This window comes from Atheta coriaria, unplaced genomic scaffold (genome assembly GCF_025399875.1).
Source record: "Atheta coriaria isolate IRGN ID8LTWV9N9 unplaced genomic scaffold, Caltech_Dcor_3.1 hic_scaffold_7_pilon, whole genome shotgun sequence".
In the NCBI taxonomy this organism is placed as follows: domain Eukaryota; kingdom Metazoa; phylum Arthropoda; class Insecta; order Coleoptera; family Staphylinidae; genus Dalotia; species Dalotia coriaria.
In genome coordinates, this window is record NW_027045449.1 from 6,180,320 (window position 1) to 6,194,524 (window position 14,205).

General features: G+C 41.9%; 3 protein-coding genes across 3 annotated transcripts; 2 read left to right on the forward strand and 1 right to left on the reverse strand.

Annotated features, from left to right (window-relative positions):
- Positions 1-189: 189 nt before the first annotated feature.
- On the forward strand, positions 190-3,529 carry LOC135795664 (tubulin glycylase 3A-like). The gene is made up of 3 exons (XM_065307417.1): positions 190-2,569; positions 2,619-3,340; positions 3,398-3,529. The coding sequence occupies exons 1-3, from the start codon at positions 655-657 to the stop codon at positions 3,449-3,451; spliced, it is 2,691 nt and encodes an 896-aa protein (XP_065163489.1). The 5' UTR covers positions 190-654; the 3' UTR covers positions 3,452-3,529.
- Arglu1 (Arginine and glutamate rich 1) lies at positions 3,471-5,981 on the reverse strand. Its single transcript, XM_065307418.1, has 4 exons — positions 5,681-5,981; positions 5,151-5,514; positions 4,039-4,122; positions 3,471-3,967 (listed from the first exon to the last, which is right to left on the reverse strand). The coding sequence occupies exons 1-4, from the start codon at positions 5,833-5,835 to the stop codon at positions 3,803-3,805; spliced, it is 768 nt and encodes a 255-aa protein (XP_065163490.1). The 5' UTR covers positions 5,836-5,981; the 3' UTR covers positions 3,471-3,802.
- Positions 5,982-7,327: 1,346 nt separating this feature from the next.
- On the forward strand, positions 7,328-14,192 carry kto (mediator complex subunit kohtalo). Its single transcript, XM_065308791.1, has 12 exons — positions 7,328-8,578; positions 8,640-9,423; positions 9,484-9,826; positions 9,959-10,621; positions 10,726-10,764; positions 11,038-11,299; positions 11,354-12,274; positions 12,334-12,567; positions 12,687-13,110; positions 13,178-13,419; positions 13,475-13,802; positions 13,864-14,192. Exons 1-12 carry the CDS (start codon positions 7,466-7,468, stop codon positions 14,115-14,117), a joined length of 5,607 nt encoding a protein of 1,868 aa, XP_065164863.1. The 5' UTR covers positions 7,328-7,465; the 3' UTR covers positions 14,118-14,192.
- The last annotated feature ends 13 nt before the right edge of the window (positions 14,193-14,205 follow it).

A 14,205-nucleotide genomic window follows, 5' to 3' on the forward strand; every position in this document is an offset into this window, starting at 1 on the left:
ACAATTGGAGTCTTTAGAATTATTACACAAATTGAAAGACTTACAAGTGTTACGTAAAAGTATGAAAAAAGACGAATGTGATGATAAACTATTAACTGTGGGTAAAAGTTTAGGTAGATTAATGCGCCCGCATACTTAAATATTTAACTGTATTGGGTTGCCTACAGTGAATATGAACAAATTGTGTTATAGTACTGTCACCTTTGTGCAAAATTTAATTCGAGATGTCATCATCCCATTCGCACCTCGCAAACTTTGCGAAAATTTAAGCTGAAAACCATCAAGCTGCAAAATTCTAGTGATATTTATCAACCTTTCATGAATTCAACACCATGAAACGATCGAGTTCGACCAAACCAGTCAAAAAACGCTTAAGCAGCACATCTTCCATTAGCAAACGTAAACTGAAACGTAAATCGTCAACATTATCAAAAGCATCAAATTTAACGGTGAAGACACCGATTTATTCCATACCTGAATACCGCCTGCAAAAACCAGCATGAAGAAAAAACTGTTGAGATTCCCAGTCCACGAGCAACGAAAAACCTGGCAAATATACTGGACACTCTGAAATCTGAATATGATAAAATAGAATCATCGAAACAACATGCAAAAGTAACAAGTAAGCAATCCGATGTTACCACGACCAGTGCAATGGCACCAGTGAACAATTGGGCAGAGCGCTCCCAATCTGTGCGTGCAAAACTCGATGAAATCATGAATAAACACTCGAAAACATTAAGAAATCTCACGGATATCTACAATCCAAAACGAACAATAACCTCTCCCGGACCAACATCATATGAAAATAGTAGTGATTCAGCAGGAACCACAAAATGGCCGTCGATGACTACAGCATCACGATTGAAAGCAAATGTTACATTGGTGGAGAAACTCAGACCATCGAAAATAGTCATCAAACGACCAACATCATCACATACCAGATATAACTCGGCGGCCATCTTGAATGTGAATGGCGCTACATCCTCATACGCACCAACAAGTATTACCGCCAATTCCAATATGAAAGTATTCTCATCCACATATCCACTTCGTGAGGAAATAAAAATCCTGCGCGAAAAAGTCGAGCAAGCCATCAAATACAAACGGACCTTCACGGTATCCGGAAATTATTACACAATCAGGCAAGCATTGCTATTACGAGGATGGGTTGAAAAATATCACATCAACTACGTGCCACCGAATGTTGAAGCTTCTCTATATAGACGCCTGCAGACATTATCAGTCCCTGAATTATCTCTAGGATTAAAAGATAAAGACTTATCACAAATTTACAGGAATTTGATTATGTCCAAGATGATTGGTGCGTTACCGGTTGCGTTCTATTGGGATTTGAACCGGGATACCTATCGGAATAACTTGGAGAATCTTAAAGATTCTTTGATCAACTTTATCAATAAAAATCGGTTCAACTATGCGAATAAACAAGGCCTATGCGAGAGTGCAAAAATATCCTATTGGTATAATAATCCTGGTGTGTCTTTTCTAAGAGTACCCAGGTCATACTCATTGATGAATAATGGCGACCCGGATGAATTCATTTACGATTTTAAAATCACCGCGGCCATGTCGTTATTGAAATGGATTGTGGTCACGCATGAATCGCAAGTATCGAAGTTAATCTCGATCAGTGGTAAGGTGCCATTATCATTCTTTCATTTTGCATTACGAGAATGCGCCAACTATGCGCGCCGATTGAAACACGAAGATATTGATAAAGATATTCCATGTCCGGATGATAATGAATGGCAGACCTTTTTAGACTATTTCTATAAAGCTGTGCACGTTGGCAATCACTTCAAACAATCAGGTTTGGAAAGCGAAATGTCATTAGTGCACAAATCAAGAACAATGCTGAAGAAATTAAAGGATTTATATCCTTATATGGACATGGATGGTTTTATGAATATTTGGATACTTAAGCCTAGTTATGGTTCACGAGGATTAGGAATACATTTTTGTAGGACACTGCCGTATGTGCTTAAAGTGATAAAAGAAAATAAAACGAATAATTACGTGATACAGAAGTATATTGAGCGCCCTCTACTGATCTATAACACTAAATTTGATATACGACAATGGTTTATGATCAGTTCAACGCAACCGATTACTATTTGGATTTATCGAGAGTGTTATTTACGATTTAGTTCGCAGACGTATAATCTACGGAAGTTGCATGAGTCTATACACTTGACGAATAATTCAGTGCAAAGCAAATATCACAATGGTAATAGAGATTTATGCTTGCCATCGCACAATATGTGGTACCTCGCTGATTTTAAGGATTATTTGAATAACATTGGATATCCCAATGTGTTTGAACAGATTATATATCCTGGTATGAAGGAGTGCATTGTGGCGGCCATTTTGACTAACCAAGATCAGATCTCTCGCACGAATAAGGCATTCGAATTGCATGGCGCTGACTTTATGATCACTGAAGATTTTACTCCGTGGTTGATTGAGGTTAATTCCAAACCTGCGCTTAATCCTAGCACACCAGTCACGGCAAAGTTGTGTCCGATGGTGTTAGAAGACGTTATAAAAGGTAATATTTCTTCTACATAAGCATAACCTAAAAATGTTTCGAATTTCAGTTGTAGTCGACAACGCTCGCAATCCGCGCGCACCAACCGGTCACTTTGAACAAATCTACAAGGAAAAGATATTGCCAGCACCACACGAAGTGCAAGGCTTGCGCCTTGAAGGTAAACCAATCGCGGCCGATTATTTCCTGAAACCTGAAGATGCAGCCAACGCAATCGGCTGCAAACCAAGCAGATCCAGTGATAGTCTCAACGTGATTACGACCGCCGACTACATGAAGTACGTCGGCAACGAAATGAAGAAAACTCTACGGCAACTCTTGTCTATTATCGAGAAAGAACGCAATCGACGAGTGATAAAAAATAAATCAAAAACAAACTCAGACGAGACCTACAATTACTGTAAAGATATGCAACAGATACAATCCAACATGGAGGAGATCGAGGAGATTTTCAAACAGGATCTGGATAAAGCTGAGTCGACTGAGAGTGTAGTTGCGAACATGGCAGGCGGAAAGCGGAAACAAACTTCGTCTGGTTCATCCGAACCAGCAACTTTGAACGTGCGCAAAGCTTCTGATTCAACATTGAAAAGCAGTAGCAAAGTCATATCGCAGGCATTAACAACTTTAAACATGCGCACTGATAGTAAAGTAGTGAATAACGTGATGAAGATGGTGTCATCGATGAAATTTTCTGACGACCCACAAAATATGCCGACTGTGCAAGCACCACCCAAGCCTGCAACAACAAACCGTCGAAATAACGCAAAAGTAAGAATTTCACAAAATGGTGGTCGAAATAAATAATTAACATTGTTTTTTTGACAGAAACCGACCAAATTCGAACTAATGCTGGAGCGTGCCAGAGGAAAGGGTGTATAAATCGGTAAGAAACAGTCTCTCCCTATAAAATGAATTTTATTGAAAATGTTGACTCGATAAATACACTACTTAAGAAAAGATACGTGTTTAAAAACTATGAGTGCAATTGTTTAAACATGATCGATAACATTTTGTACACATCGACCGATTAGGCGCATTACTTAATTATTTGGGGGGCAGGGGCGTAAAAGGGGGGATTATGTACACCTGAGCGTTATTCGTAATTAGATTAAGTGAACTAAAACTGCATGCAATAACTAGAGTTTCTGCGCACTCGTCAAAATGGCGCCCGGAAGCATATGGTGTCCATCTTAACAACTCAGTCCGCGCAAGCACGACGCGCACTAAACACTAGAGCACCGGCTTCAGCGAAAAGGAGAGCTTCGGGCGCGAATTGTTCTTGCCGAGGATCTTTTTCTGTTCCTCCTTGATGCGTTTCTCCTGCTCCTTGCGCATGCGCTGTCGCTCCTCCTCCATCTTCCTTTGTTCTTCTACCATTGCTAATCTTTCTTCAGCCTGAGAAAATAAAAAATAGAACAAAATGTTATAAATAGTTGCATTGCAGTAGAGCTATGAAGTGAACTTACGAGTTTTCTTTGAGCCTCCTCGATTTTCTTATTATTCTCAGCCATGATCAGTTCCAACTCCTCGCGTTTCCGCCGTTCTTCCTCCTATAAACAGTAAAAGCGTGAGATGGCGAATAGACGCGCGAAAATAGCTGGCCCACTCCCGACAACATAATCTCACACTCATACGCACTCATTCAATGCACACACGCACATACAGTGATGTCCCAACATATCTCTTTAAAAATAATAATAAACACTAAGAACACACTGTATGCTACAAGTTACATTTACATGCGCGCGGGGCCAGCCATTTTGTATCTGCGGTCGTCAACATCGTCAGAGAGAGCGTAGTGCCTCACACAAATGCTCTTAAAATAAAAACAAATTCTGCAAAAATATTTGCGACTTTATTATATATCAACATTATATAATATTGTATATTATATAGTAAATGAAAAAAAGAAAGTAAAATAAAAATATAAAAGGTGGATAATACCTGAATGGCGCGGGGGGCCGGGCACATCCTTCTCCGAACAACACAAGCAGTGATTCTCTTATATCTCTACTCTTGAGCAATGAGTAATCATCATCATCATCATCATCTCCTGTCATGTCTGTGTGACTTTTTTTTATCAACAATAACAATGTTACCTTTTTGTTTAGCAAATATGCTGATTCGGCTTCTTTATTTTTTTAGTTTGCTTAACCCTACAGTAAGCGCGCGCAAATTTACAGAAAATTTAATTTTTTGAACGCACACAGCAAGGTTAAGAATGTTGTATTATCACAGATTTGAATGACTCGAAAAAAACTCTTAACCAAACAGTATTGGCGCCAAATAAAACATAAAATACTTTGGTAGGTTTTCTTAACCCTACAGTGAGCGCTTTTTATATGTGATTTGCCAGCGTCTACTGTAGGGTTAACCACTGAAAAAGCACGCGATAGTTTTGTTTGCGTTTCTTTTTCGTTTGGCTGTAAAATCAAAGTAAAGACGAACATGATGTATATGCGGGCGACACATTTGCACATTATGCAAAATGTTTGTAAAAAGGTGCAGACTGCGTTGTTGTAACAACGCAATTTATCACAGGTCTGCGAACGCTCAGCGCGCAGGACGTGGCGCTTACCTCTCTGTGTTTTTCTTCCTGCAGTTGGCGTTCTTTGCGGCGCTCCATCTCCTCCATCATTTGCTTCTCCATTATCTGTTTTGCTTCCTCGACTCGTTTCGCCACCTCGCGCTCAATCTCATCTTTACGCTTCTCCAATTCCTCTTCGACTCGTTTGGTGACGAGCTCTTCGATTCTCTTGGCGGTTTCTTCCTCGACAAGGCGCTGTTCAGCTTCGCGCTGCCGCCTTTGTCGCTCCATCTCGGCTAATCGCTCCACTTCGTCCATTTTAGTGCGGGTCCGTGATGATTTTTTGTGTTTTGAGCGTGTTAGATCCACCGAACCGTCACTACTAGAGTATGAAGATACGGAATGTGATCTTTTTCTACAAAAATAAAAATAGGATTTAAATAAGGTTATGTTAAAAACCACGGACACATGGTACATATCGAATTAATTAGTTTTGAAGGTTATGATATGAAAATGTAAACAGCATCACCGCAGCATTGCGGTTGTTTCAAACAAATAAAACCATGTGTAGGTGTACTAACCGAGACTTGGAGCTCCTCTCCTTGGTTTTGTCATTTTTGTACGTCTTGCTAGCGCTGCGCTCAGAGCGATCCCGATCGCGCGACTTGCTGCGTTTGTGATGTTTGCTTTTGTGGTGTTTGCGGGGCGTTTTGCTGCGCGAACGCGACCGACCCATCTTGCTGCACGAGGGCGACGTCGTATCGCGCACTTTGTAGCCGTATAGGAACTAGGAAACTACGTCTTGTGAACGTTGGGCACGTCGGAATGTTTAATTTATTGCTGCGTCCGTCCCACGCACAATCACATACTTTATGACAGCGATAATAGTGACATCTGTAAAACTGCATTGTGGCGCATGCGCTCAGGTATCCAAAGAAGTTTCACTAAAAAGGAGCGGTTATTTCTTTAAGTACACCTTTAAAAAAAGTAATAATTTTTAAAAGTAGTACATAAAACACTATTTTAATTGGTTTATTTAATATTAGATATTAAAATAATTATATTTATTAATTTAAAGATATAATACACTTCTTTTAAATTTGAATTTCTTTCATTTTGAATTTCTTCGTCGAACGCCGACTTTTTCCGACATAAACCGATCTGCAGCCACTCGCACATAGTCGTGACCAACCGAAGACATTCGTATCCTCTGCGTTGATTTGTGTTGTGTCAAATCAAAGATGGTGTCGATTTGTTTTCGTTCTGGTTTCGCGACTCGCTAAACATCTCCCGGCGAAGATGCAACACAATTAACCGCGGGGACGGCATGTGGCCGTCCATATAGTGCGCGCGCCCGTTTTGTTCTACCTAGTGCACGCGTTTGCAGCCGGCCGCAACGATGATGACCGCCAACCATTCGTACGAGAAGCGGCCGCTGAAGAAGCTGCGCATCGGCCCGCCGGACGTCTACCCGCAGGAGCCCAAGCAGAAGGAGGATGAGCTGACCAGCCTCAACGTGAAGCATGGCTTCCCGACGATGACCCACCTCACGGACGAGTTCGGCACCGCACGCAATTGCAATGTGAATCCCAGCAAGGTAAAACAATTTATTTAAACAATAACAATCAGTAAACAAGAATCCAATAAACTTCTTGTAGGTTGGCGCATTTTTAACTTAATTGTGGCAAGAAAAGAGGAACTGTGCACACTACAAGATTCCGGCCGAAAGCGGCAGCAGATTAATACCAAGGACAACTTTTGGCCAGTCACTGGCAAAACCAAGACAACTGTGAATCTATGGTTTAAAGATCTCGCCGGGAATAAGCCGCTGATGCATCTGGCGAAAAAAGCGCCGACTTTTAATAAGAAAGAGGAGATTTTTATGAATTTATGTGATAATCAGGTACCCATGTTAAGAGCTACTTGGTTTATCAAGCTCAGCTCGGCGTATGCGGTCGCTGTTTCGGAGGCGAAAATTAAAAAACGACAACTTGCTGATCCAACTACTGGTAAATATTATAAATATTAATTTATGTTTAACTCCTAGTAAGAGAATGCCTAAATAGTATTCTAAAACAAAACAGCCAAAATTAATTAATGCATGCCGGTGTAATTTCAGAATGGACAGGAACACTTTTAAAGTTCCTCAAAGATCAAATCCCCAGATTACAAGAATACTATTCGCAAGTTGAGAAACAAATGAATACAACACCAAGTTCGACCGCACCGCCAATGATCACCGAAGCAGAACAAAAACAATCGGTTCGCTACTGGCTGTACGGCATCGAACTGCTAAAATTTATGACGGAAGAAGGTTTAATTGATCGCCAAGAGCTACTTAATTGGATAATCGAATTGCTGGAAAAATGCGCTCGCAACCAAACGATGACGGTTTACTACGATTATATTTGCCTTTAGCATTACAATATTTGGATGATTTTGTCCAATCAGAGCTGTTATCGCGTCGATTAGGACATTTATGCTGTAAAAAATTGGGCTTAATGTTAAATGCGAGTGATCCACTCGTTATGACATCCCCGCATGGTTTGACTGATAGTAAAACCGAACGGGATCGAGAACGAGACAGGCTGGAGGAGAAAAAAGACACGCAGAGTAATAACACTCAGCAGACGACACTGCAAGAGCTGCAAAACTGTGCGCATCATCGCGATATAGTTCTACAATTAAGTTGTATTATAGAAACGATTTGTTTAGAATGTCCTACAGCGTTTGTATGGTGTGGAGTCGGACTTGGTTCAGTTTGGCATGGATCACCATTAGATTTCTTACCGGTAGCGCCATCTACACTTCCAATTCCATCTAGATGCGAGGCGATGTCTTATCGGAAACAAATTCAACAAGTCGAAGCAAATATTAGGGAGCGGAGTAAACGAGCGGAAAGTCGATGGTGTATGGATAAAGTACAACAATCTTCAACAGGTACAATTACGAATCGAGTTCTTGCTGCGTTGGATGCATTGGATAGGCATAGATTTGACAGGATGGACACATCTAATTCTTTAGACACACTGTATACGAAAGTGTTTAATAATAACGACAATGAGAATGCAGTGGTGAAGTTGTTGTGTGAATGGGCAGTGTCGCCAGAACGCGCTGGTGAACATCGAGCTTTGGCTGTTGCGGCACTGCTTGATAGGCGCCAGTCAGATGCGAATAATAACGAACAGGAGGCGAAGGAAGGCGATGATAAAGACAGCAATGTGAGTGTACCTGGTGGACCGCCATTGTTTCAAAATTTACTGATGAAGTTTTTGGATACTGATGCGCCGGTTCCGTCGCCTGATGACAGCGCGCAGAAGAAAACGGCGTTTTCGAATCTTGTACATTTGTTTGCGGAGCTGATACGGAGAGATGTGTTCTCGCACGATGCGTATATGTGTACGCTGATTTCTAGAGGTGATTTGTTGGGGCAGGATGATGTTACTGAGACACAACAGATTACTCATCCTAAATTAGAGGTGAATTACATTTATTTTGTTTTTATTCACGGTTTATGTTTTTATATTATTATTATTTTAGGAGCAACCTCATCAAATGGACTATGATGATTTCAAAGTCGACGCGGACTTGGATAAAATCCTGCAAGATATCAAAGAAGACCAACAAAACTCGATGGACATTCCTGACTCGCCGAAGGACCACGATCATTCCCACCATGCACATGTTCCTAGTTCAATGGGCGCCGTTGCTATGGAAGCCGACCACCATCCCGACTCGAAAACAAAACTTTCACGACATTTTATTTATACTACGCATTTTCCACTGTGTCAGGACGATCCTTACAGCCAACATGATTGTAATCAACGGCATGTTTTGCTTTATGGTGTCGGTAAAGTTCGTGATGAAGCACGGCACACTGTGAAGAAAATGTCCAAGGAAATTTGTAAATTATTCTCGAAAAAGTTTAGCATCGATGTCGCCGAGGGTGGAAAAGTAAAGAAACACTCACGCAATGAGTTTAACTTTGAAGCAACCACAACGAAATGCCAGAGTTTAAGTTACTTCGATCAGCATGTTGTTACCTACCAATGCAGTGTCACTGTCGTCGAGATGCTGAATTCGTTTGCGACTGGCAGTTCGAATTATTTGCCCGTGCAAGAGCATGTGGCATTCTTATTCGACTTAATGGAACTGGCACTGAATATCTACGGATTGATTGATGTATGTATTCAGATCCTGAAGGAATTGCCTGAAGTTGAAGCGCAATTGTTTTCGAAAAACTCTGTTCTGGCAAGGAATTACACAACGGGATTAAGTTTATATGTTGTGGGTGTATTGCGGAGGTATCATTGCTGCTTATTGCGTAAGTTAACTTAAAAACTATGCAATTTTTATAAATTTTACTTAAAATCTTGTATTTTAGTATCACCTGAACAGACTTCGGCCGTTTTTGAGGGTTTGTGCCGCGTGGTGAAACACGTCTCCAATCCTGGTGATTGTTCCTCAGCAGAACGTTGCATTCTCGCGCATTTATACGATCTCTATTCATCTTGCAACCTATTGAAATCAAAACCGCACACTGTTGAGCCATTCGGTAACGCTTATCCTAAAATCAGGCAAGCTTTATACACAGCGTTACAACCCACGCCGAGCAGTAGCTATGTGTACAGTGCTAGTTTTATGCAAGAAGTGTTTGCGAGTCCTCGAAGAGGTGGAAAGGTGGAAAGTACTTGGGTGCGACAACTTGGGGAAAATGGCAATAACAGGTAATAGCATAATTTTTTTACAAATTCTTTCAAGTTATGCAACTTTTTATTCGTGAATACTTAAATTTTCATAAAATGATGTTGTTTCGCCATTAATTATAGTAATATTTTTGTTTTATACTTTTATTCCAGATATTCATTTGTTAGCAACGCAGTAATGTACGTCTGCAGAGAAATCGATAATGAACGCCTCAACGACCTATCGATAATGTGTGCAGAAATGACTGCATGTTGCAATACACTGGCAGCAGAATGGTTGGGCGCGTTGCTAGCCCTTTGCTGCCCCATGTCACATCCGGGCTACTACACCGACCTGCATAAAAACCTGGACATTCAGGACGCATCCATTCACAATGCGCTTGCTGTCTTCACGTGCATACTAATCGCACGCCATTGCTTCTCGTTGGAAGATTTTGTTGGACGCGTAGCGTTACCCAGTTTACTGAAAGTGAAAACACTAGATAATGGCGGCGGTGCAGCCGAGGGTGGTATGCGATTGACATGCCACCTTTTACTAAGGCTGTTTCGTACTGCAGAAGGCCCTCAACCGGGGTTATACTCGGTTGGTAGTCCACCACTTACACCTAGACCTTCTTTGGGAGTGAGGTTAAGTTGTGATCGACATTTGCTAGCGGCTGCGCATCGGAATATCCACGTGGGACCGGTTTTGGCTGTGCTTAAGGCAATTTTAGTTGTGGGGGATGCCACCGCCAAGGAAGGCACGGAATTAAGTATATCACACATTTTAGGAACGAGTGATCTCATGGCGGGTGGTGAACCATCATTGGAATTAACGTAAGTTAAATGTTTTATTTTTGACGATTTAACTAATCTTCGACGGCGTAATTAAGTTTAAGTTTGAAAAACATTAAGTTGAAAGTTTTGTTTGTTCCGTTCAGGGCGGATATGGATATCTGTGGGGCGAGGATCGCACTTAGGTTTGTCCGATAAATAGACTGAGTCAATCAAATCAAATTTACGCTTTGATGCGAGGGCGTGGCCACAACCGATCACATGCGTCTGGTCACCCTAACATTTCAGCTTTTGCTTGAATTTTTGTTTCTGTTGCACTTTAAAACCACAAAATGTACATATTTCCCTATATAACTAAAAAAATGTTCTGTTTTGTTCGTAGTACTCAATGTCACACTGTAAATAATCACCAACCATATATTTACTTCACTTTTCTAACTAGTTAGTTCATATTGTAGGCAATCCAACAATGGCAGCAATGAAAGCACGGCATCCTTATCAGCATTTGCGTGTCATGTTCTTCGCGAGATTTGTTCGCAACAATGGGTGCTTGAGAGATGCCTCTGTCATCCGGAGGAACTATGTCATCCCGACAATCTTCTGGATCCGGTTTTGAGTCATTCGCAGGCTCAGCGACTATTGCACATGATTTGTTATCCGGACATTAGCAGCGCCATTGATGAACTGGACCAGAAGAGTATGATTAGTCGAATATTAGAGGTAAATATTATAAATTTGCGATAATATTATATTTTAATATTAATATTTGTTTAGAATTTGGAATTGTGGACGTTACGAATGTCCTGGTTGGATCTTCAACTGATGTTCAAACAGTTTAGCGCAAATTCACCGGAATTAAGTCAATGGCTTGAGACGGTCGCAAAAGCAGCAATTGACGTATTTCAATTGAGTTCTCCATCGCCCGAGAGTGGATCAGAAGATAAAAAGCACGATACTGCTAAAAGTATATGGCTCGTCGCGCCTTTAATCTCGAAACTGCCGAGTGCTGTCCAGGGTCGTGTACTGAAAGTTGCCGGTCAAGTCCTAGAAACGAACGGTTGGATACGTGAACCTAAGGTTAAACGCACACGCGAAGATGTGCAATCCATCCTGTCACACCAACCATTTCTTAGTTTAGTATTGTCATGCTTGAAAAACCAAGAGGATGGCCAGCGTGAAGGTCTTCTTTCCTCGTTACATAACCAACTATCACAACTAGTGTCATTAGCGCGTGAGGGAAACCTAACCGATATTTGTAACACCGAGCGGACTTTAGATGGTCTGCAATTGAGGTTTTCATTGGTTGGTGGCGTGTTTGAGGCGTTCCAGCGTAGTATACCGGTTACTACCGATTGGGCGCTGTTATTAGTACAACTTGTTACGAATAATTTAGTAGATTTACACACGCACAGCGATCTGTTTACGACTGTCATTGATATGTTGGCAACATTAGTGCATTCGGCGCTTGCATCGGATCAACAAGACGATGGTAGGAAGACCTATCAGAATTTGACGAAGAAGTTAAAACGTGAAATCGGAGAGCGCCAGAGTTCGAGTTTGCAACATATTAGGCAATTATTGCCACTGACAAGGGTCGCATGCGAATTGATTGCTGTGGAGCCGACTGGTTGTATTACTGATAACAAGGGCAACAAGATTAGTTTTGACAGTATTGATAAAAAGCATGGATTGCAGGTAGGGTATAATATTTGTGGTTTGTGTTTGAGACAATCGATAAAATAATTCTTGTGTAGGTGTCAGATAAGCAGAAGGTTAGTCCTTGGGATGTGTTGGAGGGTATGAAGAACCCTGCTCCATTATCGTGGGCATGGTTTGGAGCGGTCCGACTTGAGCGACGACCACTTGCATGTGAAGATACTCATCGTTTGTTGAAGTATCACACACATAATCTACAGAAACCAGTGTCGCATTATTTGGAACCACCGCCATTACCACCAGAAGATTTGGAACCCGTACCTGATAAACCGGTATGTTTGAAATATAGCTTCTTTTGTTACATTTATTTTGCGGTTTTTTGTTTTGTTTTTGAAATTTTTATTTTGGTTTTGTTTGCGTTTGGCTTTTTTTCGCTGTACGTTGTGCGCAGTTAAAAGAGCTTGAAATGAAGGCTGACACACCCTCGTCTGTGGATCAGTCACCACACGGCACCACCATCGGCAAGAAGGGTCAGAAACGCGGACGAACGAAGAAGTCGAAAGCTGCAGCGGCGGCCGCGGCTGCCGCCACACCACCTACTGTACCGGTGCCAAACATGTTGGGCCAATCACCGCTTGGCCAGACTCCCCCTCCGCAAATGTCGGGCATGCAGAATGTTTCTGGCCCGACTCCACCCCTTCAACATATGGGTTATGGTGGAGGTATGCAGCAGCAACCGCAACCACAACAGCAATTCCAGCAGGCTAATCCAAACCAAGGGCAACAGCAATGGTATAATGCTCAACAACAGCAGCAAGCCCCACAGCAACAACCGCAGGGTGGTTATTATCCTGGTCCTCAACAAATGCCAAATGGTAACATAAAATAATTTAGTTATTTTAAATTGTATTGTTAATGATATATTTTTTGTTCTCTGAACAGCAGCAATGGCGAATCGTTTTGAACGTCCGCAAATGACGCAATCGAAAGCAGCACTGTCCAATATGCTGCGCCAACGTCATCCCCTCAACACTCCGCCATTTATGAGCGGCCCTCAAGGCCAACAGAACGTTCCTGGCCCCGCGCCGGTTCCACAGGGTGGTTATCCGGCCGGTATGCAACGGCAGTTTGCTCGCCAACCTGGCATACGTCAACAACATCCCGGTGCAATGCAACCCAATCAAGTAAGTTGATTTATGTCTATTTAAGCAATCAACTGAAGATTTTGTTTATTTTCAGGGAATGTTCCCAGCGTACGGTAATATCCCAACCGGTATGAATCAGCAGTATGCTGGTAACTACGGTGGTAATGCAATGATGCCGAACAATCAGCAGATGATGCAAGGCCAGCAGAACTCGGCCGCCATGTTCCAGCAGCAGAACTTTGGCGGACCTCAACGTGCCCCACAGCCAGACTATCGCGGAATGCCACAGGGAGCTCCGCCACGTGGCCAATACATGCAGCAGGCGCCTAATGTCACCATGAATGCCAACATGAACAATCCAATGGCCGGTATGGCAACTGCGCAAGGTCCAGCGCCACCATATTCACGAGCGGGCAACCAAGGTTAGAAACATTAATAATGTTAGTTAGTCAAATTATATGTACTATTTTGGTCATTTTATAGCAGGAGTACCAATGAATCCAGGAATGGGTATGCAACAACAACAACAGCAACAGAATCAGTTCCAACAGCAGCGCATGCGTCAGCAAATGTTGGCGATGCAACAACAACAGCAGCAGCAACAACAACAACATCAAGGCGGTGGTGGGCAAGTGCCCGGCGGGCCTCAGCAACAAGCGCCCGCTTTAGTAGCGCACTTGCGACAAATGAATAGCAATCAATATCCGCAGCAACCTCCTCCGTATAATATGGGTTAATAGTTTTAAGTAAGTTTTTTTTTAATTTTTTGATTTATTTATGATGACGACCACGATTTAAATTTTAAAAACAAATATGTCTAGAAAA